Source organism: Manacus vitellinus, unplaced genomic scaffold, assembly GCF_001715985.3.
Source record: "Manacus vitellinus isolate BGI_N305 unplaced genomic scaffold, ASM171598v3 scaffold_10_pilon, whole genome shotgun sequence".
Lineage (NCBI taxonomy): Eukaryota > Metazoa > Chordata > Aves > Passeriformes > Pipridae > Manacus > Manacus vitellinus.
The window spans coordinates 6,349,330-6,375,212 of record NW_021938838.1 but is presented as its reverse complement, the minus strand read 5'-3'; the positions used below and the strand labels follow the sequence as shown (position 1 = coordinate 6,375,212).

Genomic DNA, 25,883 nt, shown 5'->3' with positions numbered 1-25,883 from the left:
CCAAAGCTATTTGCATTGGAGAAATCAGTGGAGAACCTCGGGAAGGGTTTTGAATGAAAGACAAAAGGCAAACTGTCCATATGAAATATGAGAATATGGAATTTATTTCCCCCCTAGATTTATTTTCTTACCATTAACGAGTATAAATGTACATTTAATGTCTTGAAAAGGAATGTAATCGACCTGCTGGAGGAACTGGGAGCAATGTTGGCTCGGTGCAGTTGCATCTGTCATGCAGCAGGAATGCTTCCAGGGGAACCTGCTTTCCAGACAGAGCTGTTTCAAATGGAAGTTATCAGCATATAATGTCAGATCAAATTCATCACAGGCAGGAGAAAAATAAAACATTGTGATCCGGGTGAAATTCAACCCAGTCTTTGATGGTTTTCAGATCTCTCTGGTGCTGTAGAATGGCAACACTAAATATCTCCTCAGGGAATGAATACTGAGTGTTCCACTTCTAGTGGAAGTTCAGATGCTCCTTCTAACTTCTCTTTTAGTTGATAAGATCCCATTTCCATGGTGTTCTTCCCCCAAGGAGCTCCAAGTGCTTCAAAAAGCCACCACTGGGCACCATCATCTCAGTTTTGCTGTGAACAAGGCCATGTGTGGGTTGGGATTTTATCCAGTGGGACAGCACTAAGAGTTTTCCATCATGTCCTGATGTTCAGTGTGGCCACTCCTGCTCCCTCCAGAGCTGTCTGACAGAGGTCATTGTACAAATGAGCATGTTTTGTAGAACTCTGATACTCTGCTTTCTAATGAAGTCCCATTCACTGAAATCCACTCCACAACACAAATACCAGGCTTTAGGGACACTTGAGGCTGTACAGTCATGGTTGGGCTTATTTAACCAGTTGTAACATGGTTAATGGTTGGCCACCTACCACTGATTAAGTTTTACATTAAGTGCAGAAACACCTAATGTTTTAAATACAAACAGTTTTTTTCTAAGTGGTTCACAGAAGATCTGCCTCTTCCTTTTTTGGCTAATTTTGAACTCTGAAGTTTAGGTTGCAGATACTACAAAGAAGCAGGAAACTACAGCAAAATCATATCTGTGTACAGGGAAAATGTGTTTTGGGGCATTTTTTGTTATGTGTGTTGCACAAAGCAGGGATTGGGTAAGTCAACAGCTCCTTGAGCTGAGGGTTTCCCAGACCAGCAGCCACAGAGTGGGGCAGAGATCCTTGCTGCCCTCTTGGAGCTGTGTTAGAAGTGCTCACAAAATAGAAGGTCCATCAAATGACTTACAACTGGGCTCCACATATACTGGGAATGATGGAAAATGACAAAATGTTGGCATTCCTGATCATAAATAATAACTAACCAGCATTAAATGTTGGCTGGCCTGTGTGGAACAAGGCACCTCTGTGTGGAATAAGAAACGTTTGGCCTGGTAAAGGTTATGAAGATGTTCCTAAAGCTTAACATGCAGCAGGAGAAGGGAGTGTAATTAAATTTTTGATGGGAATAGACCTTTCCATACCAATTCAGGACACGCTGTACATGTTAGTGATTACCAGGAGCCGTGCAAGGCACTTGTTTGGATGAAGAAAGTGGCTGAAGGCTTTAAAAGGGTCGTGATGGCACCAAGCAAGGCGATAACAAATGCAATCGGAAGCCCTGCTCCGAAGAGCTTGCACTCTTGGTCCTGCTGGGGAGAGCATGAACCCCAATCCCTTGTGCAAAGGTGGTGGGAATTCCCAAGGTGAGGATGCTGCTGCAGGCTGGGACCTGGTGCTTGAGTCACGGCCGGGACAGGGCGTGAGCGACGGGTCCGGCCGCGGGCAGGGGGGTGCTGTGCTTTGCCTCTGCAAAGAGAAAGGGCCCGTTTCACTGTCAGCAGGGTTTCCACATTGCTCCCAGCTTCTCCTTCCACCTCTCCCTATAAAATCTCCTGCTTGGGCATCACTGTCTGAGGCAAGAGCTGTGCTACGGCGCTGGGTCCTGCGCTAGGGCCTAGTTTATAGTCTTCACTGCCTGTGCTTGTAGAAGGAGATGGAAGGGATGTTTCAGGAGATGCTGTGGGAGAGAAAAAAAACAGAATTAATGTGGACTTGGATGCTGTTCAGTAGAGCAGAGCCCAAATGATGTCAGCAAACCATACTATGAACCAAGGAGCAGGAGTTTGGGGGATGGGGCAGGGGGATCCATCCCAAATTCAGGCATGTTCTGCCATATTCTTCCTTCCTGGTTTGTGAGGAGGCAGAGGGTGGGCTGATAAACACGTGCCAACTCTTCTCAGTATTTTGAACCTGGGAGATGCCTGCAACTGCTTTTCAATCCTTCCTCTCCTCAGAAGAGAGCTCAACCTGCAGGCCACTGTACAGGATTTCCAGAACACAGCATCTCCCTAACCTGGGCTGTAAGGTGGCTTAAAAAACACTAAATAAACACAACCTAAAATACATGATGTCAACATTTATATGGCAGAGAAACAAAATACACTACAAGAAACAAGAAACAAAAATACCCTACAAGAAACAAAAATACCCTACAAGAAACAAAAATACCCTACAAGAAACAAAAATACCCTACAAGAGGTATATGATTGTAACTGGCAGAAGGAGACTGTGTGCAAGACATCGTGATTACATGACAGCAGTTGTTAAATTACAACTGCTGTTCTACTTTCTTTTTTTAACAGCATGGTCCTACAGTGGACAAATGCCTTAACCAACAGCCATGGCCTGGCAGCAGTGCCCAGGGTGGTTGAAGATAGTCTTGTATTCAGTTTGACAACAACCAGCTTTACACAGGGAACTCCTGCCACTAATAACCCTGTGTCCTGTTTTGTGGCATTTCCCAGTGCTGCCCATGACCATAGAAACACACTGTCCCCAATCTTGATTTCTTTTTTTTTTTTTTCTACCTTGTGATGTTTTAGTAACATCTCAAAATCTCTCCGGATCGTGCTACCATGTGAAAATCCCAGTTTCTCTTTGGAAACATGTAAAGGAGTCAGCCAGGTGGGCTGTGAATTTTTTTCATATAAATAAACTTAAATATCTTTTCCTTAACAGTTTCTCCTGCCCAGCCCCTTCGTTTTGCTGACACTAACAGTGTGAAGATGGACACCTACGGTCTGGAGCTGTGTGAATCACAGAGTTCATGTTGCTTTGGAGGACGTGTCCTGGCAGTGGTTCCAGGTTGAGGTTGGGAGGTCCTGACTGGTAGTGGACATCAACGGTGGTTCCTGCAGAGGAAGTGGGAAAAGACATCATTCTTTGCATAGTTACTGAGAAACCAGATGCTCTGGGCTAAATCTTCTTTATTGAGAGGATGTGGAAGACCTCTGTGGGTGAAGGTTAATGGCTCATCTTTGCTTCCTTCCTGCTCTGCTGCCCTCTTTGCTCTCAGCCTCTCACTGTCTAGGAACAACCTCCTGGGATGTCTGGGCTTTCAACTAATATCCAGCCATGTTGTTCTTCTGTCTGTGTGTGTGTCCCAATTGCTGCTCTTATCAGGGTTCCCCATATAGTTATAACTTCTGCAGGTTGCTAACAAAAAGTGTGTTGTCTTCTTGCAAACTGCCTCAGCTTGGTGGAAGGCCTAAAAGTCAAGTGCCCCACTGGTGACACACCACAGAGAGTACCCTTTGCTATAAAACTTTTCAGATTTTTAGAGCTAGACTGGAAAGAAAGGGCTCTGGGATTGGACTGGAGTAAGAGAGACCCATGTTCAAGCCACAATTCATGGAGTCATAGAATGGTTTGTGTTGGAAAGCCCTTAAAGATCATCTAGTTTCAACCCCCTGCCATGGGCACTAGATCAGGTTGCTCAGGGCCCAACCCAACCTGGCCTTGGACACTTCCAGGGATGGGGCAGCCACAGCTTCTCTGGGCAACCTGTGCCAGTGCCTCACCACCCTCACAGTAATTTATTCCTAATTTCAAATCTAAGCCTACTCTTAGTTTAAAACCATCCCTGTTCTCCCTACCACACATCCTCCAGAAGACACAAGCCCAGGCACAAAGCCCTGTAAACAAAAGCTTTGAGATAATCCAGCTTTGGTGTCCTTCCTCAGCAGTGTTCGTACCTCCCAGCAGCATCTCCTGCAGCAGACTGTCGATCCTGGCCACTCCAAAGAGCTTCATGAACTGGACCTGCTCTATCATCTGCCAGGTGATGCTCTGCAGGGGGGGCAGCAGGAGGAGGATGTCGCTGAAGCGGCCCCGGGAGTCGTACTGGCGGTCGTTGATGTAATCCTCGAGGTTCACCTGCACCTGGAAGCGCATGTTCTTCACCTTCCCAGGCTCACTCAGGCCCTTGCAGTCTGGGGAGGGGGAAAAGGAAGTTAATTGCTGGCCTGTGTAACCAGAGAAGCGTTGCCCTGTCAGTCAGGCTCTGCAGAGGGAAAAGGATGAGATGCAAGTGATCCTCTGACAGAGTCCAAGATAAGGTGATAGATTAGCCTTGGGATATCTCACGTGGAATAGGGAAGCAGTAAGGGGAATTTTAGGGGAAACAGTAATTTGAGGGGAAACAATAATTAGAGGAGACACGATAATTTGAGGAGACTTTGAAGGGAAACAGTAAGAAAATAGAAGCTTGATTGAAGTGGACATGTCTGCCGACTGCCATTAGTAAAGAGGAAAGATTCAGAAGTTAAATCATAATTATTTTTCCAACCAAACAACTGACAAGAGGGAAAAATGATACAAAGTTAAATTTTTGGGGGGCCCCAAATTTTCCCCTGAAAACTTTGAGTTCCAACTACTACCACTAAATCCATGCAGTTTTAATGCCTGTATATGTTGTAATTACACCTCGTGCAGCAACAGGTTCTTGTCTTGCTCTGTCTTTGACCTGTGGTCAATCCTATTTTTCATGGGTCACTGGTCCAGCTTTGCTCAAGCAAGTAAATGTGACTTTGGGTAGGGTGAAGTGCTGGGATTTACAGCTTTCCACTGCTGTCTCTGCTGGTATCTAAAACTGAAATTTCTGGATCACTGCACCATTTTCTTCACTGTCTACAAAGAAACCACAGGCACCACATTTTAGGGATCATAGTGCCAAGAGATGAGATAAAGTGGTTGACAAATGACTGTATGTCAGCATGCAGCTCTGAGGACGTGCCTGCCCGTTAGCATGAATGAACTTCACTTCTGTAGAGCTTCACAGGAGCTCCTTTCAGCTTTCCTTTCAGCTGAAATCTCAGCTCCTCACTGTCACATTGATCTTAAGCTGCACAGAGACACTGATCAGCTGAGAAGGTGATTTGTCAAACTCAATTTGCTAATACCACCCTCACTCTGTTCACTCTTTGGAGAGCTGAAGTTTGTGGTGTTTCTAAAACTCCTGGATCTTGGTTTTGAATCAGCAAACGCAGCAGAAAACAATAATTACTGGAAGATACTCTAATTTCTCCATGCTAATAGATGCCAAGGATAAAAGGGCATTGTTCTAGGCTTGGGGTCGTTCCCCTATCTCTTCTCTGAGCTCCAGGGCAATGCACACTGAAGGGACCCCAGTGCTGTAGCAAGAAGAGGTTGTCTGTGTGCTGTAGAAGCAGCAGTGCCTGGGGAGAGCCTGGGCTGAGACAGAACCCCCAGGCCTCTGGAATGAGCAAAGCTTCAAAACAAGCTGTTGTTTGCCTCTGTGTGTCCCTGTTCTCTGTCCTGTGTGGATCAGCCCTGCCCTGGGCCAGTGCTGGCTGCCAGCAACATCCATTAGCAGATTCCTGATATTTCTGGGTGCCCTGACCAGCCCAGCTCTCTGTGGTTTTTAATGGTGCTTTCTGGACCCTGATAGAGCTCCACTGCTGCTCTGCTGACTCACTTTGCTTATGCATAATTCACTACAGGCATATATGTCCTTAATAGTCATCTCCTGCATTTCAGGCTGATGGGCTTTCCCAAAGCCAAGCTAGTGAAGCAGCCAAACTGCTCCAGGGCCTGCAGTCTTGCACATTAGCCTGGCTGGAGTTCTAACTTGCTGAACAGCAAAACACTCAGGAATAGGTCACTTCTGACTGCACTGCTGAGCACTGGCTGTTACAGCACAGGCAGGGTGAAATGCAGAGCTGCTGCCAAGGGGTTTTCCTGGTTATTGGAGGGCCCTCAACTCCTCTCCAAGCCCATCTTGGCAGTCAGGAGGAAGCTCACCTGGATCAAAGAAGATGATGGCTTTCAGGCAGGCGTACTCGTTGTCATCGATCTGGATGTCCCGCAAGGGCTTCACCAACTCGTCCAGGATTCTGGTGGCCACACGAGCGATTTCCAGTTCTGGGCAGTGCATTGGGATGATGAAATCATTCCCTGGGGAGACAAGAAAAAAAATCACCATTAGGTCTGCAGACACGGTCTCAGCCTGCAGTTACCCTGTTTGCCAGCTAGTCCCGGTGCCCATTTGCAGCAGATTTCCAGTCTGCAGCTTCCTGATCTGATCCCCAGTTGAGAAGCAAGCCATGGATCTCATTCTTTGGTCCTTAATTATCTCATTTGCACATGTAAGTGCATCCACACTGCACACAAAGCCTGCTCAGCCTTCTGCTCTGCTTTATCCTCTCTTATATCGAGCACCTGTTTGTAAGCAGTGTTGCATCTTTATTTTTGGTGTGTTTTTTTTTAAACAAATATATCCCTCCTTCTTTTCTTTAGTGTGTGGCTTTCAAGGTCACATTCTCATTTTTCCAAGAACAATCCCACCCGTGGTTTTGGTGACAGAGAGCTGCATGAAAAGGCAATACCTATGTGCACTACAATTTTTAATAGACCTTTCTGCTAAGTCTTTAAGGACTGATATCCAAATACCTCATTGCTTGTGACTTAGCAATTTCAGTTACAAAAATAAGGCAACCCAGTCTGAGATGCCAGTTAAATACTGAGGGTGTTCTCATCCACAATTTCAAAGCAGTAAGGGAAGATTTATAAAAATCCCATTGAATTTTCTTGCTGCTTTTTACACTTCTCCAGACACTTCCCAAGCACTGAGTCTCATCCCGGGTGTGCAGACCATGCCCAGGAGAGGGGATTTCAGGTAGGCAGAATACTTGGCAATGACTTGGGGGAGTGAATTACAAAAGCAGGAGTGGATTTCACTACCTTACCTAACAACAGAAAATCAGTGTATGGTATGGACCGCTTGGCCACTCCGAGGAGCAAGTGCTCCCCTGCATGGGCTCTGAGCAAGGCAACCTGGAGAGGGCACAGAAGAAAGACATAATATTATATTTAAAAAACAGGGAAAGGGGTGCTGAGATGTTGCTGTTTAATTAAGTCAAATTTGGTGTTTGCTTAGATGTGTCAGATCTACAGATAAAGTACTATTAAGAGTTAGAAAATATCAGAATATGTTCACTTTGAGAAGTGCTACATTCACAGCAAACTAAATAAGTAGTTGTTTTCAGCTAAAAGAGCAAAGAGGGGCTTGAGTTAGTTGAGTTCTTAGGAAATAAACAGCTTTTACATTCAACTGCCAGGTACCAGTAAAGGGAAAATCAGTCTTCTTTGACTGGGTCCTTTTGCAGACTGGACTGACCAACCCTATTATATTTAGGGGACTTTGCTACTCAAGTTATTTTTAATTGATCCTTCGGCCTTTATTACTCTTTCTCTCCTGTCAGTTTATCGCTCTGCATAGGGTGATCTGTATGTTAATGTCAGATTCTCCTGTTGAAAGGTACAGCTGGGAATTCCTATCCAAGGCTGGGAATTCCTATCAAAGGCAGTGGGTTTGCAGGGAAAAGGCTTTTGCATTTTACCTGGTCGTCAAGTGGGAGCTCACAGAACGCTGGGATGTATTTTGCCCATTCCACCAGCACCAGAAGCTGCTGTTTCATGGATTCACACACATCATTGATGGTGGCAACCTTCTTCATGGCAATGTCCGTGCTGTGCACCGGGCTCAGGGATAAATACTGGAAGAGGAACAACCCAGCTGCATTGGGATCAGATCAAAGCCGCTTTCCCACCCTCCAGAGCAGCAATTCATCCTCCTGAGGCCCTTGACAAGTCGTTTCCCGTTGTGGTTTCACACCCATTGCTCAGCAGCGTGTCCTATCCAAGCACAGCCCCTGGTGCAGCCTCCACGAGGTGGTGCTCGGTCCCAACACACTCCCCTCCCTCCTCCGCCTCCCTCCCCGCTCTCCAGGCTGGCTCAGGACAAAGTCTCATTAATATTCCCATTCCTAGCAGCATCAGGGCTCAGCTTCCTATCAATCACTTAACCCAGCCAAATGTATGAAACGCATCCAGCCTTTCTCCTCCAAGTTACTGACTGGGACACAAAACACCCTTTTTGATTTCTGAAGGGCTGCTTGGGGGTGGGAGGGTTAAAACATCATTTTTGAGAAGGAAATGGACTCATTGCTGCATGTAATACGCAACATCTGGACCATATGTTTCAGTGGAAAAAGGGTATTTGCATAAGAATTTAAAGGACACTCAGGGTGAAATTCATGGTGGAACATGAAATGAAAAAGCAATCAGCATTAGCTGAAGCCCAGTGATTTTATCCACATTGTTTTTCCACCCTAAAATTCTTACCCTGATAAAGAAGTTATAAGAGAAGATACAATCAACCATGAGGGAAACGTTATGTTTGGAGCAGGACAGAGTGTGCAGCAAGGAGGGATAAACTTCCATGTGAATGCCAGGAGTTTTTAGGGGTGCAGCAAAAATTTTAGGATAAGGGAATAGGGAACCCAGGGTCTGCAACATCCCTAAGCCCTGGAATTTCAGCTTTGTTCCTCACACCTCAAAGGCAACAGGGTATCTTACCCTGATAATGCACCAAGGATTTTTCCTGTCTGTTTTTGGGTATCTTGAATGCATTTTCTTCCCTGTGGGTTTGTGCAAGAGCCATCCAAAGACAGAAAAAAGATCCAAAGCCAGTTTTGACTCATTTTTACCTTGCTTCCTCAATCTCAGGATTACCTTTACCTCAATCACAGGATATGAGTAATTGTAAAAACTGCAACATTAGCTGTTTTGGCTTTCCTTAGACTTTTTCCTCCTTTTCTCTTTCCCAAAGAACTTGATAAGGATTTTTGATTGTTTTCTTTTCTTTTTAATTTAGAATCATTTGACTTTGAAGAGGATTCTTTTTTTCTCTGCAGCTGTTCAACTTCCACTTCACTTTCTGAATTGTAAAACGTTTAAAAAAAGAGAGACCCTTTCCTTCAACAACCTAAAATACAAGTTCCTTTGTTCTTTAACTGCCTTTCTCTTACAATGAATACCTAATGATAAAGAACATGCTGCCAAACCATGGCAAAGGCTGAACGCACACGGCAAAACAAAAAAATTGGATTAGAAATTCCACCTCAAAAGGTGGAAAACCTGGATGGTTTAGTGGGTTGGAATAGCTGAAGGCCACGTTTGGAGGGCTGTCCCCACATGTCATACCTGCTGTGCCATGGCCTCAGCCTGGGTGAGCACGTGGATGGAGAGGGAGCCGTTGTCCTCGTAGCTGCTCCTGCGGATGCTGATCCTGTCACGCTCGTTCTGCACGGCTGGGAAGAGAGTGAACAGTGGTGGTGAGAAAATTCCCCCCACAGCCCATGGCTGCTGCTCCTTGTGGTGCCTAAACAGGAGTGGACAAGGCTTTAGCACCTGCAAGACACTCCACTCTTGTTGGATGCTGGAATAAGACTGAACAGACTCTGAGGGAGGGAGAAGACCAAGCCCGAGAGGGAGATGAGGCCATTTGGGAGTCAGAGCAACACCTGTGGGATATCAGCTGCTCCCACTGGGTTTGATGCAGCTCAGGGGGAGTTTAGGGTTTTAGTGTGAACCCTTTTCACTTGGCAGTGCATCCACGGTGCTGGAGCCCTGGCCTTTGATACCCTTTCTGCCATGTCTGCACTAAGGACTCCTCCCCTGAGCTCCCAGTGCAGCAGGATGCTCCTGAGGCTGCAGCTCCCAAGCAGCCTTGAAATGTCCCCTGCCCCTGAGGTATCACAGGTGGTGGTCCCAGGGGACATCTCTACCACTCACGGGCAGCAGGAAAAGTGACTCATTAAGCAAGGTCCAAAGAAAGGAAACTTAAATTCACTGATTCCCCCTCAAAACCATTCCCTCAGCCTTGCCCTTCATGCTGTTGATTCCAGTGAGCCTGAAACCCTGACAGCAATGCTGGGGAACAGACCAAGCCAGGGTTTGTCCCCAGCCCAGCTGCCACCCTCTGGAAATCCCTGGAAAATGAGCTGGAAATCAGCTCAGAATGTCCCAAACTATTAATAACAGTGGTACCACAGATCCTGGGCACATTATAGGGACCACAGCAGAGTGAACACCAGCCCAAGCTCTTTGCAGACAGAAAGTTATGACCATCCCAGAGTGAATTTGAAAAAAACACTGATTTTTGAGACCCATTCCACCTTTTAAACCTTTGTTGTCCCTGAAGCACAAAGCCCATCCAGCCCCTTCTCCATCAGCCCTGCACACTGAACATAAGGCGTGGATTGCACTTCAGTAGCTTATTTTTGCAACACGGGCTCCAAGAGCTGCCTCGCCTCCACTGCAGCCATCAAATAACACAGCAGCAGAGAAAAAAGGAGAATTTAGGCACAGTCCAATCTGTTTTCAGCGTTGGTTTCTCCCCTAAGCCCCATTGCCTCTGTCCAGCAGCACACAGGGCTGGGGAAAGGAGCTTGAACACAGACTTGGTGTTTTCCTGGCAGCTCAGACATCTTGCTACAGCTCAGAAAGGCAGTTGTCAGGTCCTTAAAGCAGAGGGAGCGAGAAGATTTAGCATGTGGTGATAGTGCAACACATCCCTCCTCCTTCATCCAGCAATTCCAGACTCCTTTGGTTTTATTTAGGAAGAGTGACTCAGACAAAGCTGTCAAAGCACGACTCAGTCTGTGCTTTAACCCCTTGGGTGTAAAACACTGTGGTTTTGTCTCAAAAGTGGCCACTGGAGAAGATTTTTCCAGGAATGATTTTTTTTTTTTGCGGAGTCAACAAAATCATGTTGCCATCATTCTTTTGGGACTTTACCTCACTGCTGGGTCTTGTTTTAGAGCATCACTCTGCACAGGACTCATTCCTGGGAATTCTTGTAAAGGAGGAACATGGGCACCGTTTTGCCCAAGGAGGGGGAAGGTGGGTTTTTGTCAGCTCGTGTCCAACTGCTGCTCTGTTTTCCTAACCAGCCTCTGATGAAAGGCCAACAAAGTGAAAGGGCAGAAAACAAGCAGCAGTGACAGAAATCAATATCTCCCCTTATCAGCAGGAGTATTTATTTTCCAAGATTTGGGGCTCAGCCTTGCTGTCAGTCAGGACCTGGCTGTGCTTGGGGGGTTCTGCTGGGCTCCAGCCACCAAAACCACTCTGTACCTCAGAATCAACCTTGCCTGTGAGGGGCTGGATGGGTACATTGATCTGTGACAGAGACAACACACAGACATATTCCTGGAGCCTTTACAAACAATTAGTCATCAATTTAGAGAAAAAAAACAACTACAGCCCTCAGAAAGCTCAACTAACCCACCTTAGCACCTCCCTGTGCATGGGGGTGTTCAGCCAAGGACCCTCACCAACCTGAAGGCGAGGGTGGTTATAGGAATCACTAGCTATGATTAATCTTTGGAATGGATTAACCCTTCGTGGCTTCTAATGGGACACCAGGAAGATGGGCAGCAGCACCCAGCACTCAGCCTGACCAAACCTGTGTCATCACTGACTTTTTGGAAAGTCCCCACCCAAGCTTCTACACCTGGTTTCATATCAGATGCTCCCCCATGTAGCTCCCAGGGGCTAACGGGGCTCTTTTTGCCCACTTTCAAGAAAAGGTACAAATTTTGCCTTTCCAACTGAGTCACACGTGTTATTTTATATAAGCCCTACAGACCCAGGCAGACCTGGTCCCCAGTGACAGACGCCTTTAAGAAGCCTCAGCCTGTTTTTCTTCCAGATCTTTTTATGGCACATATTTCAGTGCTTCCCTCATGCTCTGATAAGCTCAATCTTCAAGCGTAAGTGGATGGTACAGACCAACTTTCTCAAGGTGATTTGGGTGTTATCTCTGAAAGTACCCAAGACATGATGGAATTAGATACGAATGGGAGGGAGTTAATGTTTTACCTGCCACAAAAATTAATCTATTACTGTGTGGTAATTATATTGCTATATTTATTGTATTTGTTAAAAGGAAGGGATAGGTCACTTGTGGTGAGGCAGTGGGAGGGCTCAAGGGACGTGCTGGCCCTGGGGGTGCTGGGCTCAGGTGTGATCTTGGCTTTGCATCAGTAAAACTCAGCAAACTGGCAGGAAAGACTAAAACTCTAGTGCTGACTGACTGACTCCCAGAGGCTGCCGTTTCCAGTATGTTTCTGGCAAAAACTTTGCTCCTCGTTTTTTGTTTCCCCCTAATCTTGTCCTCTGCACATTCCCAAAGCAAATAAACATTGTGAGGGGCCACTGCAGCCCCACAAAAGGGGATGTCAGTGGTTGTGAGTCCCCACCATGATCTGGGCAGGGACAGTGTGGCCCCAAGCTGGGCTTTCCCCTTGGGAAGGGAAGAGAGGGTGAGATGATGCCCATGTCTCCCTCCAGGGAATTGTCATTACTACAGCACATCCTGACTGTGGGAAGGAGATGGGAAAACAAACATATTCTCCCTGTGACGTAGAGGAGCCCTCAGAGGGGGTTTGTTGTTCAGAGCAAGGCTGGACCCTCCTGCCAGGAGCACATGAAGGATTCCGGACCGGCTGTGGGTCAAGCGGGCGGCTCTGAGCAAACAGTGGCGTGTTTGTGGCATTGCAACAACCCCCTGTGCCCCAAACAATGTGTCCTTGCTGCTTTGCCATCCCAGAGCCTGGGATGAGGAACCTCCAGGGAGTCCAATAAATACGGGCACAGGCACTGGCTGGAAGGGGAGAGCAGCAAACCAGTAACTTTCCATGGCAACTGTGGAGGTTAAAGCCCTGCCTATATGGGAATTAGTGTTTCCATTATTATTCCACTAAAAACATCCTCATTTAATGCTGGGGAGTTGGGAATGTATTAATAAATGGCATAGGGAGAGAGCAGGAGGAGGGAGGTGCGAGTGCCCTGTGCAGTGCTGGCATTCATTGGTGCTCACAGTGTTTCTGTCTCCACCAACAGATTTACTCCTCCTGCTGCCTGATTAATTTATATCCACAAATAATCTTTTTTCCCCAAGCTGCCTCAGATTTTGTAGGTGTGGTATGTTTTGTTTGCAAATAAATCCCAGTGGTACAAACACATTTAATCCTTTCATGGGTTTTGGGGTGATTTATGACTAATGCAGGTGGAGAAGATCCTTTATCTTTTCCATCCTTCTTTGCAATAAACTGCAGTCCCAGTTTCTGAAAGCTGGCAGAAGAGATGTGTAAACAAAAGGTATGAAACAAGACAGAGGTCCTTCAAAACACTAATAAAACTGTCCTATAAACCTGTCCAATTTCACAAAAATAAATAAAAAATAGCCACATACCCTTCCACTGTGTTGTAGCAGTAAGTGATACGATAATTCTTTTTACTTCTGCATGAAACTAAAGGAGTTCATGCACATTCATAAATTACTTTGAAGGGGATGAAGGGTTAAATATTAACCCCTCTTTTTTTTTTTTCCATCAGCAAACTGAATCCTGACAGTGCAGTGCTGGCATTTCAAATGGCTTCCAGGTTTTCACTCAGCTCCATGTGAGGAGATGACCTGGCTCACTTGAGAAATCATATCCTGCTAATTTATTCAAGGTCAAACATGATCTCAGTGAGATGCTAAAAATAGCATCCTGCTGTTTCCTTTGTGTGTTTAAGTACCTGGTGTTCCCCTCAGGCACTGGTGGTGTAGTGACCACAAACCTGTCCCATAGCATTGAGCAAGACAATGGAAATCGAACCTTCCGTGCAAAGAGAGAAAACCAGGGAGAACAGTCAGAAAATCCCCCAAGCACCCAGACCTCCCTGTGGCACAGTCCTGGCCCTAACCACAAAACAAGGATAAAGGAGGGAATCTCTGTAAAAATCTTAAATCCTCATCTTAGAGGTGTTTCAGGAGACCAGAAGGGGTTTGTGTTCAGGCAAGCCTTTGTCCCAGTTCTGATGATTGATGTTAAAGTGAATTCCTGGCACCAAAAAAGTAATTGGGATAGGAGTGTTCCTGAATGAGCTAATTTCTAAGAATTTCCTCAAGACTTTCCTCAAGACTCAAGTTTAGGCCCTATCTTGGTCTTGCTGGCACTAATGGAACCTGGGTCCCACCTCAATGCACAAGCTTGAAGGTGTGTCTCATGTGTGGGGCAGTCTTGGTCCTTTCTTAAGGTAGGATCAAATTCAGAGTATACAAACTAGGCAATCTAAAGATCCTATTGATAATTTTCTTAAACATCTGCCCAGCTGCCCCAAATGGCAAACCTCTCCTGACACAGTTTAAAGCTAGCTCAGGTGTTTGCATCACAGGGATTTTTCTTTAGGCAGAAATTTCCCTTCTACGAGGCTGCATAGCACCCTGAAAAATCTTATCCACTAGAATTGTTTCCAAAATGGAAATAAAAAAAAAAAAAACAGAGAAAAAAAGAAAGATCCAAAAGTGTCACATCACGTCTTACAACACAGGAAGACTGGAAAAAAAAGATCACTCTGGATCCAAAATTGCAGTTTATCAGTTAGTTTTGCTGGGGAACAGCAAGTTCTCTAACACTGCACACACAGACACTGAGCAGTGGGTCAGTGGGGCACCCTCAGTGTGAGGGTGACACAGCCCTGGCTCACCCCATCCCAGGTGTATTTTCCCTGGGAAAAGGATCATTTCCAGCTTCTTCCCCTCTGCCGTGGGTAAACAATGCTATTACCACACCCTGGAAAGTCTGATTGCTGTTACAGGGGCTGGCTCGGAAGGGATGTGCCAGGGAAAGAGTGTCAAGCTCTTGGTTCACAGAGCACAGCGAGTGTGGATGTCACCACTGCCACCTCCCAGCACAGATCTGTGCACACTGCCAAAAGGTTTTGTACAAATGTTTGTATCCTCCTAATAGAACTCCATCCAAGGCATGGCTTCTCTTTTTCCCCCAAGCTTCGCAATTCTGTTTAATATTAATCTAGAACCACCCCAAGGCAAACAGCTGTGTTCTTTTTGCGCACACAATTGTGCAAGAAAATTTCTTTCCCACTCCTGCACACGTGCTTGGGATATAGCTCTGGTCAGCTAAGCTGATTTCTGCAAAGCACTTGCTCAAGGTGCTTTAAAATCCTCCTTCCCAAACACATGAGCAGTCTGTGAGCACACAACCTGACTGTGCACTCATAAAAGAGTTTCAAAGAATGTGACCATGTGGAACTTGAAATGAGTCATCTTCCATCAAGCTGCAATCAGTGATGAAGGCCTGAGCCAAGGTTTTATAACTTTTACCATAAAACCCAATAAAAATCACTGGAGCTGCATCAGCAATCAGCTTTATCCCCATCTAGAATTGATCAGATCAGCTTTGGTTTGGCCTTAATTAATTCAAACTCTAATTACTTTTTCATCTGCTGTATTTACTCCATTTCTCCTGAAATAAACCAGTAGGCATTTTTGCTACATCCATGACTTATGCCAAATTTCAAGACACTCTTCTCCAGGAAAACATATGGTCAGAACACTGGAAAGATTGTCTCATCACCAGTGAAATCTTATGAATTACCAGAAAAGAGTGGCAAATTTCCCCTTGGTTTCAGTGGAACCACAGTTTCACCCCTTGAGTGAACTCGGTGGCATGGAAAGAAACTCTCAAGCTCCTTTCTACCTCCTTCATCTTTCAGCTGTCAGTGGGTTGGAAAACAGCACAAATACAGGGTGGAGAGTGTTGAAACCACCACCCAACCACCGACACGTCACGGGGATGTACCACCCACTGTGGGTCGGGTCCCCACTTTGCTGAGCACTCAGTGGACAAGCACGAAAAGCTTGGAATCAGCAAAACAGTATCATCCATACTCTCCCAGTATGAAGACACTGGATGAGCAGGGACCAGAAATGCTGGGATAGGTCCCAGACTTTCCCGGAGAAGCCGGATATAGGCACAGGTTAACAGAATGGTTTTTCTCATGCTCAGCATTAGTCCCTGTGACACTCAGAGTTTCCTTCAATGTGTTGAAAGGGCACTTGATGGTCACTGGTACCCAAACCTACAAAGCTCCACCTCCTTCCTAAAGACAGCCAGTGGGAAGTGCAGCAAAAGGCGTTGGCCAAGTTTGGATTGGCCCTTCAGTATTGGTGCTACTGGTGGCTCATGGCCATGCTGTAACCACCACGAGGACAGAATAACTGAAGGGCTTGGCTCTGACGCACATCCCTGCTCGGGGGACACCTGAGTCATCTCCTCCAGGAGCGCTGCCCGTGTGCCCTGTGCCACCAAGGACCAGCTCTGCCACTGAAAGGATCGTGCCCAGGCTGTACCTTGCCCTGAGAGTTGCAGGAAGCTACACGAGCATCAGCCAAGCCGACCACACCATCTGAGGTAGTCAACTGATGGCATTTATGAGAGTGGCAGATCCTCACTGAGACTGGCACAGCTGGGATTAGGAGTCACACTGGCAGGTATGGAGAGAGGAAATTGCTGCTCTAAAGCACTTAGAGACCAAACAAACCCTGAGGAAGCTCATCCCTTTCCCAGTACTACTTTCCAGCATCCCAGGAGGGGTGAATAATGTCACCAGGCTCTCATTGAAACTGAGATAAAATGGGAAGTGGGGCTTTCAGCCACAACAAAAAAGTCTCTCACTGCAACAAAAAAAGCATCATCTCTCCAGCCAGGGCTGCTGCTGTTCTCCACAATGCTCTGCAGTGGGAGCAGGGTCTGAGACAGCAACAGGCAGTTTGGAAATGTCTCTTTGCACCTACCTTCTTTCTTCATGCCAGCTCTGAAGCACTTCTTCAGCCTGCAGTACCTGCACTGGTTCCTCTTGTCTTTGTCTATCACACACTGTCGGCTGAACCTGGGAGGAGATGGGAAAGAAAACATGGAGCAACCAGCCTGGCATCTGCAACCCCCTCACACTGAGCACCCTCAAATACAGCCACAGACCTCCCTGATCTTCTTCATGGACCTAGAGAAGAGTCAAAGATTTGCAAGAAATGGGTTGGATCAACATTGGCTTGGCCCAGCTCCTCATCTTCCCGAGCGCTGCTCCTGCCAGACGGGAGCACAGTGACTTCAGACTACCCACCCTGCAGGGACTGGGATGGTTTTGGCTGTGAAAGCATGACTGTGACTGGAGTTGTGCTGCTGTAGGAGCTCCATCTCCCACTTTCAGACAGTTTTTGGGTATTTGGTGTTGGGGTTTGTCTGACTTCCTTGTTATCTGTCCCATTTCATGTACAATAACTGCATTATGGACCACAAGTCCTTTGTGTCTGTGGCCTTGTTTTGAGGCACGTGGTCACCTAATTCATCCTCATTTCTGTGGGGATTTAGGAACGTCTGTGCTGTTCAAGGGGTGGCCCAGGCAGACTTGGCAGCTCTTGCCATGTTGGGTGAAGTGATGGAAGAGGAATCTGCCGTGCAGAGAGGAGATGACAGGGGTTGCTCCGGGACCATCACCAGGTTGTAAATGCAGGGGCAGTTTCCCAGACTAGTTAAAAGCCAAAGGTACAAAGGCCCCAAGACTTTTCAGTTACTTCATGTACCCAAGCTCTGAGCTGGGCTGAATGCAGCACAGCTCACCAAATAAGGACTTGCAGACAAGCTTGGCCATTTCCTTGGCTTCGACTCTGTGGATCTTCCCTGAGCTGCCAAATATCACAGACATTCATGGATTCCTGGGAAGGGGAGGCAACTCCACTCCCAGGAGACTGATAGCTGAAATTCCAAAGAAACCAGTAGTAGTTGTAGTCTCCTCCCTCAGGAATCCCACGGTTCATGGGATGGGCACCATGTGGGTGGACACTGCTGTCACCCCAGGTGTCTTTCATGGCTGGGGTGCCCTGGAGTGATAAGGACACCAGGAACATTTTGAACAATTAGGATGACTCACATTGGAAAAATTTGGAATGCCCTTAGAGGAGGAAGAGCTTTGGAACAAAAAGAAAACTTCCAGGTTTTAATTAGAGATGAAGAATTTGAGTGTATTCAGGTTTGGGTTTTTTTTCCCTTTTCTCCTGTGCTAAAATAAACACCATTTTCCTAAGGTCAACCAAGATAGCAGATTTATAATTTATAGCCTTCTCCTGGTCAAAAAACCTCTCAAATGCATACCTGTGCCAAAGTGGATGTGAATCATCTGTGGTCCACGCTCATTTCTCAGAATGATCATACAATCATCAGTGATATGTCAGTACACATCATTTATTTTATTTCAAAACAAAAATGGAGATGCTGTGAGGGGAGGGATGTGTGGAGGCTTTGGAGGTGACAGACTCTTGGATGCTTGTTCTATTTTACAGGGAAACTCAAGAAAAACTGGTTTTGAGATGAAATCTCTGGAGCTTTGGTCCTTTGCCACTTTGGCTTCCCCTTGCTGGGCTGTGACAAGGTCATGGTGTCACTCCACACTCAGGGCCTGTATTTATGTATTTTACACACCAGTCAAACCTCAGGTCTATGAGATTCCTTGATTTGCACCATGGGGAAAGCAGTGATGCTGAATTCACTAAAGGGATTTCTCAGTACCACAGAAGGCCTCAGGGTCCAAGACAAGATAGGACTGAGTTTACTCCTCATCTCCCTGTCCTCCAGCCACAAACCAAACTACAGCCCTACCGCTGGCACCCATGGCGTGGCAATTTGGCATTTGAACATGGTGGCCTCTTCGTTCAACCTGATCTCTCCACCCCAAATCATTCAGAGCGCCCAGAAATTGCATTTTAATCGCAGTGGGGGCAGGTACCTGCAGGAGTAGACGTGGTTCTTGCGGACACTCCTCCTGAAGAAGCCCTTGCAGCCGTCACAGCTGGAGGCCCCGTAGTGTTTGCCGGTGGCCCGGTCCCCACAGATGGAGCACAGGGAGCTGACACCGTTGGGGAGCAGGTTGGTGTTTGCTGATTCAGCTGCGATGGCCTCTGTGGGCAGAGAACAGGGACCATTAGACCCCCCGTGTGATGGACACCAGAGCCAGCCAAGGTGCTTTGTGCAAGCAAACAGCACCAAGCCAGCCCCACACACGCGAGAAAAGCCTCCGAACTGATGGTCGTGCTCTTCCCAACCTCCCCTGAGAGTAGCTCAGCTGCTTTGCTTCTGCCATCAACATTTTCCTTTGCTTCGGTGAACAGAGGGATTTCAAGCTGCCTAACCCTAACTGCTTGTGAGGATTTATCAATTATCACTACTTTTCTTTTGATAGATTTAGAGAAACCTCACCTGGATGTGAGATACATGTTTTTGAGGGATGGAGAGCCACCTCCTCAATTAGTCACCTGGAGAAAAGGGTTCAAAGCTGGTGTCTGCAGAGGACAATGGACAAAAACTCCTTAACTTGAATAAATAGAAAGCAGAGAAGAGGTAGCAGAGGCACAAAGGATGAACTGCTTCATGCAGTGACAGAGGTGTTGGAGATAAAAGGCTGCTCTTGAGAGCTCCTCTGCAGCTGAAAGGCAGAGACAGCAGCTCCCACAGGGATCACTTTAGTTCTAAGTCTGGTTCCTGCTCTGAAATTCCCTCTGAAGAGCTCATTGCTTTCCACTGGAAAGCAACAGAGGTGTGCAAGAAGATCAACCTTCTAAATTAGGGACCTAAAATTAGGTCATATGAATGCCCTCTGTCATGTCCTCCATTTGCACCCCCTCATTTGGGGCAGGAATAGCTCTGCCCCTGCCTGCCCTGGGCTGTGTGTACACACTGCTGAAGACTCCCCTTGGAACCTCTCCCTTGGCTTTAACCACCAGACTCTCTGCCCTCTTAATCCTCCTAATTTGAGGCACAGCCTGGGGACGGAAAAATAAGGAGACACTTGCGAAGACGCAGATGAGTGTTTACATCTCACCAAGAGGAGGAATGTTTGTGGAGTCTGCCCTGACCTGGGCACTCACTGCAGGATGGTTTTATGAATTCATCACACCTCTGGGAGCAGGTTCTGCACTCCAGGGGATCTGATCTCATGCTACAGTGACCTTGGAAAAGTCTAGGGGACAAAAGACACGTCCTGACGCATCTCTGGGATGACACAGAAAAGATGGGCAGGGATGAGGAAAGCTCAGCTGATGTTGTATTGAGTAATGAGAAATCTCTGAGAAAATTACTCAAAGGAGAGGAATTGTCATCTGGTCTGGACAGCCCAGAGGGAATCTTCTAATCCATAAGGTGTAAAAATAGCCCTGGGTAATCCACACACGACGTGTATATACAGAGAGTGAGAGAAGGCTATTTTTGTGTATGAATACACATCAAAAATTTATAGTGAAAATATTTGCTATGCAATGAAAGTTGTAATCAAAAGCCCCCCAAAAATAATACAGCCAATAAAGCTTTAATTTTTTCAAAAACTGGAAAGTTTTTTAGCTAAGGCTGAGACTAAGACATTTTTAGCTAAGACTTCACAAATGCAAAGGTCAGAATTCCCCTCAGTCCCTAAAAAAACCCCTTTTGGTCTTTATTCACTTTATGATGTATGGATGAATAAATAAGTAGGTTGTAGCATTATGGGAGCAACACGACAAGAAAGAATGACAGTATTAAAATCATTCTTAGGTCATAATGACAGAAATTGAGATTCACTTGTTCCCAAAATCTGTGTAAGATGGTCCCAGCTCTGACATTTGTCAGTAAGTGACACTTGGGTCCTTTGGGAACATTGCCTATGTCAGAGCTGCTTAATGGTAATTTACATTGATTTTTAGGGGTTTTTTTGCAATGATTCTTCATTTTATTTTACTTAATAACTCAGTATTAAATGAGCTGTACTACAATATTCCCTTGAGGATAACTGTACTGCTAAACATATGTGCATCTGTTGCTCCATCTATTTTTTTGAAGGAGCACATGACCATAAACAAACGTGCTGAGTGTGCTGGATTCCATTTAAAAAATTGCACAACAAAAATAAAGATAAGAAGGCCAATTTCCTCTTAGCTTCACTCGTGCTTTCTCTAGTGACTTCAGGGGAATCAAGCCAAGGTCATCCAGTTTGGGTCTCAAATGGACCTCCAGTTCCTGATGCTGGAAAGTATTTACTCACCAGAAAAGACTTTTTTTTCCTTTGTGTAAGACATTGGGGGAGCTGCTGGCTGATAGAAGGAAGAAATTAAAAATCTGGCCTTAAACCAAGTATTACTGGAGGAAGGACCATCAGCACTGTGTGTGTGAGGGCCCATGGAAATTAGTAAACCAAATTTTGCCCTCACTTGTACCCGTGGAAACACAGACAAACTGCAAGTGAGTTGGGTGTTACACAGCTAAAAGTTCAGTCCCTGCTCAGGAGCCATGTGACCTTTTCAGCTTGGCTGAACGTGAACAGAAATAATAAAAAAGAAAAAAAAAAACACATTAAAGAAAAGGAAAGCCCTAAGCCAGAATGCACATGTTAATTATGACGATAAATTTTAATTACAAACTCCTGTCACCAATCAACTATGAGTTCCAAGTGAGAACTAGCTCAGAGAAGAGCAAAGGCACAACTGGTATCCCACACACCAGAAGAATATTTTGATGCAGCTTTCAAACCTGCCCGGTATTTGGGGAATTCTGGGTTTTCCCTGAAATGACCACTGTGAGAAAAGGCAGAGGAAGGCCAGGATCCCTGCCATCACAGCCCCCTGCCTGTGAAATCTGCTTCCTTCACTCCATCCCTGCCTGACACCTGCTCAGGGCTTCATTTCCCACACTGTGCCTCTTTGCAACATGGACCTCAGCACCACCCAGAGCTGGGCTTGAGGGCCACTAGGATGGATCTGACCAGGACCCACCTGTCTCACAACAACTGTGCCAAGCTCACAACTGTCCTCACCACCTAAAGGGATGTTGAGAGTTATATATTGGTTATAGATGCTCATCACCATGGTACACAGAACAGTTCCTAACCCATGCCACAACGCCTCTGGATTTCCACGGGAGAGATGCAAGTGATTGTGTTCTCCATGACCATAACTCCTCTTGACCTTGTGTGGGCCCCAGGATGAGCTGAGGACTGGTGGTTGTGTCCAGGCTTCTCACTAGGACTGGTCCCAAGGGTCACTGGCAGAAAAATCTGAATTTCAAACATTTTTTTGTGAGTTATATATGATCAGAGTGCAGGTTGGGAGTTACATCCCTAATGCTGATGAGAGTATCCCAGTGGCTTCACCAGCTTTGGGATCAGCCAAGCTCCCAACCAAAATACATCCCAATTTTTGGTACCTGCTGCCTCTGTTTGTAAGTCACTACCTAACCAAGGCTGAAATGGTGATGCCAGTTTTGCAGTGATAGGAAATGACGGTGAGGATGTTCTTGTGATATCTGGCCAATTCCTGCTTTTCCTTTCAGCTGTATTACTGGCTGCATCTCTTCTAGATGCACATTGTGTAAAAGAGAATGGTCTTGCAATACTTTCCAGAATGGCTTTTGCTTTGATCTACCCAGGAATCCAAGCCAGCCTCGGTGCACATAATTTGCAGCTAAGAAACCCCTGAATTCCACGTGCTGGGCTAGAACGTGAAGAGATTCCCAATGTGGGTTTGCACACACAGTCAAAGTTGGTGGCCAAAGCCAGCATTGCAAAATCTGTGCACACAGAAGTAGGGCAGGGTGGGGGTTAGCACTGAAACCCAGGCAGGTCAGTGGCTTTCTACAGCAGCTTTTAGCAAATACAAGGGGGTTCTGAGATCTAAAACATAGCTTTGATTTAGTGTTCCCGAATCCTACAGGAACAATGATGAAGAGGCCAACCAGAAAGGCCAGAGCTCCTCCCAGGCACAACCTGCAGCTTGAGAGACAGCTAAGCATTGCCAAAACATCTCTGGTGGCTTTTTTGTGGTCTGAATTGGGTCAGCAGCAGGGCTGGGAAAGGTGTTTCACCAACCCTGTGCCAAAGTCCCAAGGATCAGTGTGGTGGTTGAGTGCTGAAACAGGAAAATGAGCCCCACCGTGGGAGAAAACACTCCCTAAACTAAAGAATGAGCGCAGAGTTGCAATAATGCTTCATATTTTAAGCAAAATGAGACAACTCTGACAAGAGCATGAGGAAAGGGGTATTAACAGCACATAAAAACTAAGTGAGAATATGGCTTGTAACACCAGCCAAGGTAAAGCAAAGAAGTTTGTACAGAATGGGAAAATTTCTGCTGGTACAACACATATTTTATAAAGGAGAGAGGGAATTAGCGTTGATTTTTGTTCGTTTCCTTTTGCCGTCCTATTTAAACCAGACAATTTATTATATTCCTCCCATAATGGATTCTATTCTTTATTTTGAATTAGTCTCAAAATATCTGGCAAAATATGGGCTACTTAAAAGTGGGAAAGCCAAAACACATATCTAGGCAAATCTCAGACCAACAGCAGCTTCCTGAAGCAGAAAGCTCAGCACCCAAGATGCTCCACAGCACTAATCAACCCAAATTTTTGATAATGTTCCAAAGAAGGAAAGAGCTGGTTTCAAGAAAGCATGATCTTATTTGAAAATATTCTAATTTTCACATTTAAAATTGTTCAGAGTGTAAGAAGCCGCCCTGAATCCATTACAATAAATATTGCATCCCTTCCTGTTCGTGTTTATACAGGGCAAAGTTGCCATTAGATTCAGTAGGGGAAAAAAATACACACAAGTCTTCGGAAAAATATGGCTTAAAACAATCCAGTATAATTGTAAAAGTACCTAAAATGAGATTATTTCCTGATTCTAACAAATTTTAAATTATTTCTGAAGCTACAGAGGGACCTGTGATTTTGAGTTACCCCTGGGAACTGAATTCAGCTGGTAGGCAATATATTTCTATGCATGGACATTTCAGGCCTTTTTTGAAGTTATTTTTACAAACTGTAGAAGAGGACACTTACCCAAGACAAACAAGCTAATTTCAAAACAGCTCGTTCCCGAGAGAACCAGTTACTCATTAACAGCTCAACAAATAACACAATCCCGATCTCGATAAAGTTCAGAAAAGACTCAACCTGTCAGTTCCACTGCATGAATCACCAGAGAGCCCCAAACTGGCTTTCGTGGTTCCTTTGCAAAACAATTTTGAATTTTGAGGAAATCTGTACCACTTCAAAAAGCGAAAAGCATCTTGTTGTTCAGCAGCAAGCGACAAAGAGAAACATCTGTGTTAAATATCATTTCTGGAGTAGGATAGGAGGTGGAAAACCTTTCTGCAAGGATAAGAAATAAGAGCAAGTCTACCTGCAGCTAGCAAAAATATATATTTAGTTGGGGACAGCCAGAGCTTTATTGAAGTCAAACTTAAATTCAAATTTCTGTGGACCTTTTAGCTTTACTATCCCTCCATGTCCCACAATAATAAGTCTAATCATTTTATATTGTGGACAATAGCCCTACCGAAACTCTGATTTCTTTTGATGAGCCAGCTAATGAGAAAACATGAAAATCCCATCTTAATTTCACTAAGCTCCTTAACAAATTTAATGAAATGCAGCCAAAACTCTACATAGGCTTCATTAACGTTGGGATCTCATTCAGTTACACGGTGGTTTCATGCAATATGACCAAAATGCCCTTTATTTTTACACAGTGAGCAGTTAATTTCACAGAATAGCACTCACTTTATGTCAGAGTAGTTTTGGCTGCTCAAAAACTAAATAACAAAAACTAAACACCACAAAATGAGCTTTATTTCTGTGAACAAAGCGGAAGTCTCTGCCCATAAACACTCCTGCCTTGCAGCCAAGTTCTTTTGTGCCATAAAAACTGTTGGACCATCTTGGTAACCCTTAAAAATACAAGTAAAGTAATGATTTGGATGTTGTTTCTCAGACCAAGTCCTTAGGAACAACCTGAATGGGACACACGGTCATAGACAAATGTCATTTGAGACGACGTGTTTTCCCGAGGATTAAATATCGACCTAAGCCATAGATGGGAATGAAACACGCATTTGAAGGAAGAAATATTGGTATTAACTCCTCTCATAAGCCATAGAGGGGGACAGACCTAAGGAGTGCCATGAAAAACTCTACCAGCATTTGCCAAACTCTTCAGGACATGGCGCTCAGCCCACCAAGGAAAAGAACAACTCGGAATGGGACCGGCAAGCGAAAGAGTCGCATTTCAGCCCAAACACAACCACAGATGCCACAGGTTGACAGATCAGCTGCTTAAATATTACCCCTTCCACCCTTTGCCCCACACCTCCCACCTGTCTTTCCCAGGATCTCAGCTTTGCAACAGAGGTAGCGGAGGTTATTCAAGAGGAAACGAATAAAAATCTCACCGGTGTTATTGGGGAGCACCCGGAGGTTGTCGAATTCCAGCATGGTGTAAGAGGAGTCCAAGGAGTCCACATAATCTGGCATATCCATGTCCATGATGGACTGACAAAGCTTCATTATTACTTGACAACAGCGAGGGAAGCGGCAAAAACCAGCCCTGCTGTCAATCACGGCCAAGGTTTCCTCTGCAAAGAGAGACACCCCGGCCCTCGCGATGACAAATCATTACCCAGCTCTGCCCACAGTCCCCTCCCCGTGCCAGGGGAGAAGGGACGAGGCCGTTCCCTGTGCTGTGCACAGTCCCCTCCCTTCCCGGGGTGCATCGGTGCTCCCTCCTCCTGATAAGGGGATGTAGATAAGGCCTAGACTCAAACACTTGGATTGCATCTTGGGGTCAACACAGCCCCATTTATGGCTCTTCCTGCACAAACATTTGGAGAAGGGCTGTGCAGAGGTGTTCACACACAAGTGTCGCTCTCCCAGGGCAGAGCAGTGGTCACGTCAAATCACACCTGTGATTTGGTGGCACCTTGCTGGGCTCCCAGCCCCTGGGGAAAGGGCAAGTGATGTCACTTGAGGCTTGTGAGGACAACAAGTCAGAGTCACCAGTGGCTGAAGGCCGTCAAGACAG

At 45.8% G+C, this 25,883-nt stretch overlaps 1 protein-coding gene across 2 annotated transcripts; it reads right to left on the bottom strand.

Annotated features, from left to right (window-relative positions):
• Nucleotides 1–965: 965 nt before the first annotated feature.
• LOC103758823 (hepatocyte nuclear factor 4-beta) lies at nucleotides 966–25,481 on the bottom strand. Of its 2 annotated transcripts, none has more exons than XM_018086743.2 (10): nucleotides 25,255–25,481; nucleotides 18,786–18,957; nucleotides 16,801–16,895; nucleotides 9,354–9,460; nucleotides 7,709–7,864; nucleotides 7,055–7,142; nucleotides 6,111–6,263; nucleotides 4,043–4,279; nucleotides 3,086–3,199; nucleotides 966–1,814 (listed from the first exon to the last, which is right to left on the bottom strand). In XM_018086743.2, exons 1-10 carry the CDS (start codon nucleotides 25,367–25,369, stop codon nucleotides 1,750–1,752), a joined length of 1,302 nt encoding a protein of 433 aa, XP_017942232.1. In that variant the 5' UTR covers nucleotides 25,370–25,481; the 3' UTR covers nucleotides 966–1,749. The 2 variants fall into 2 exon arrangements, with proteins under 2 accessions (XP_017942232.1, XP_017942226.1); XM_018086737.2 differs by having other exon boundaries at nucleotides 966–2,025; nucleotides 25,255–25,478.
• Nucleotides 25,482–25,883: the final 402 nt, after the last annotated feature.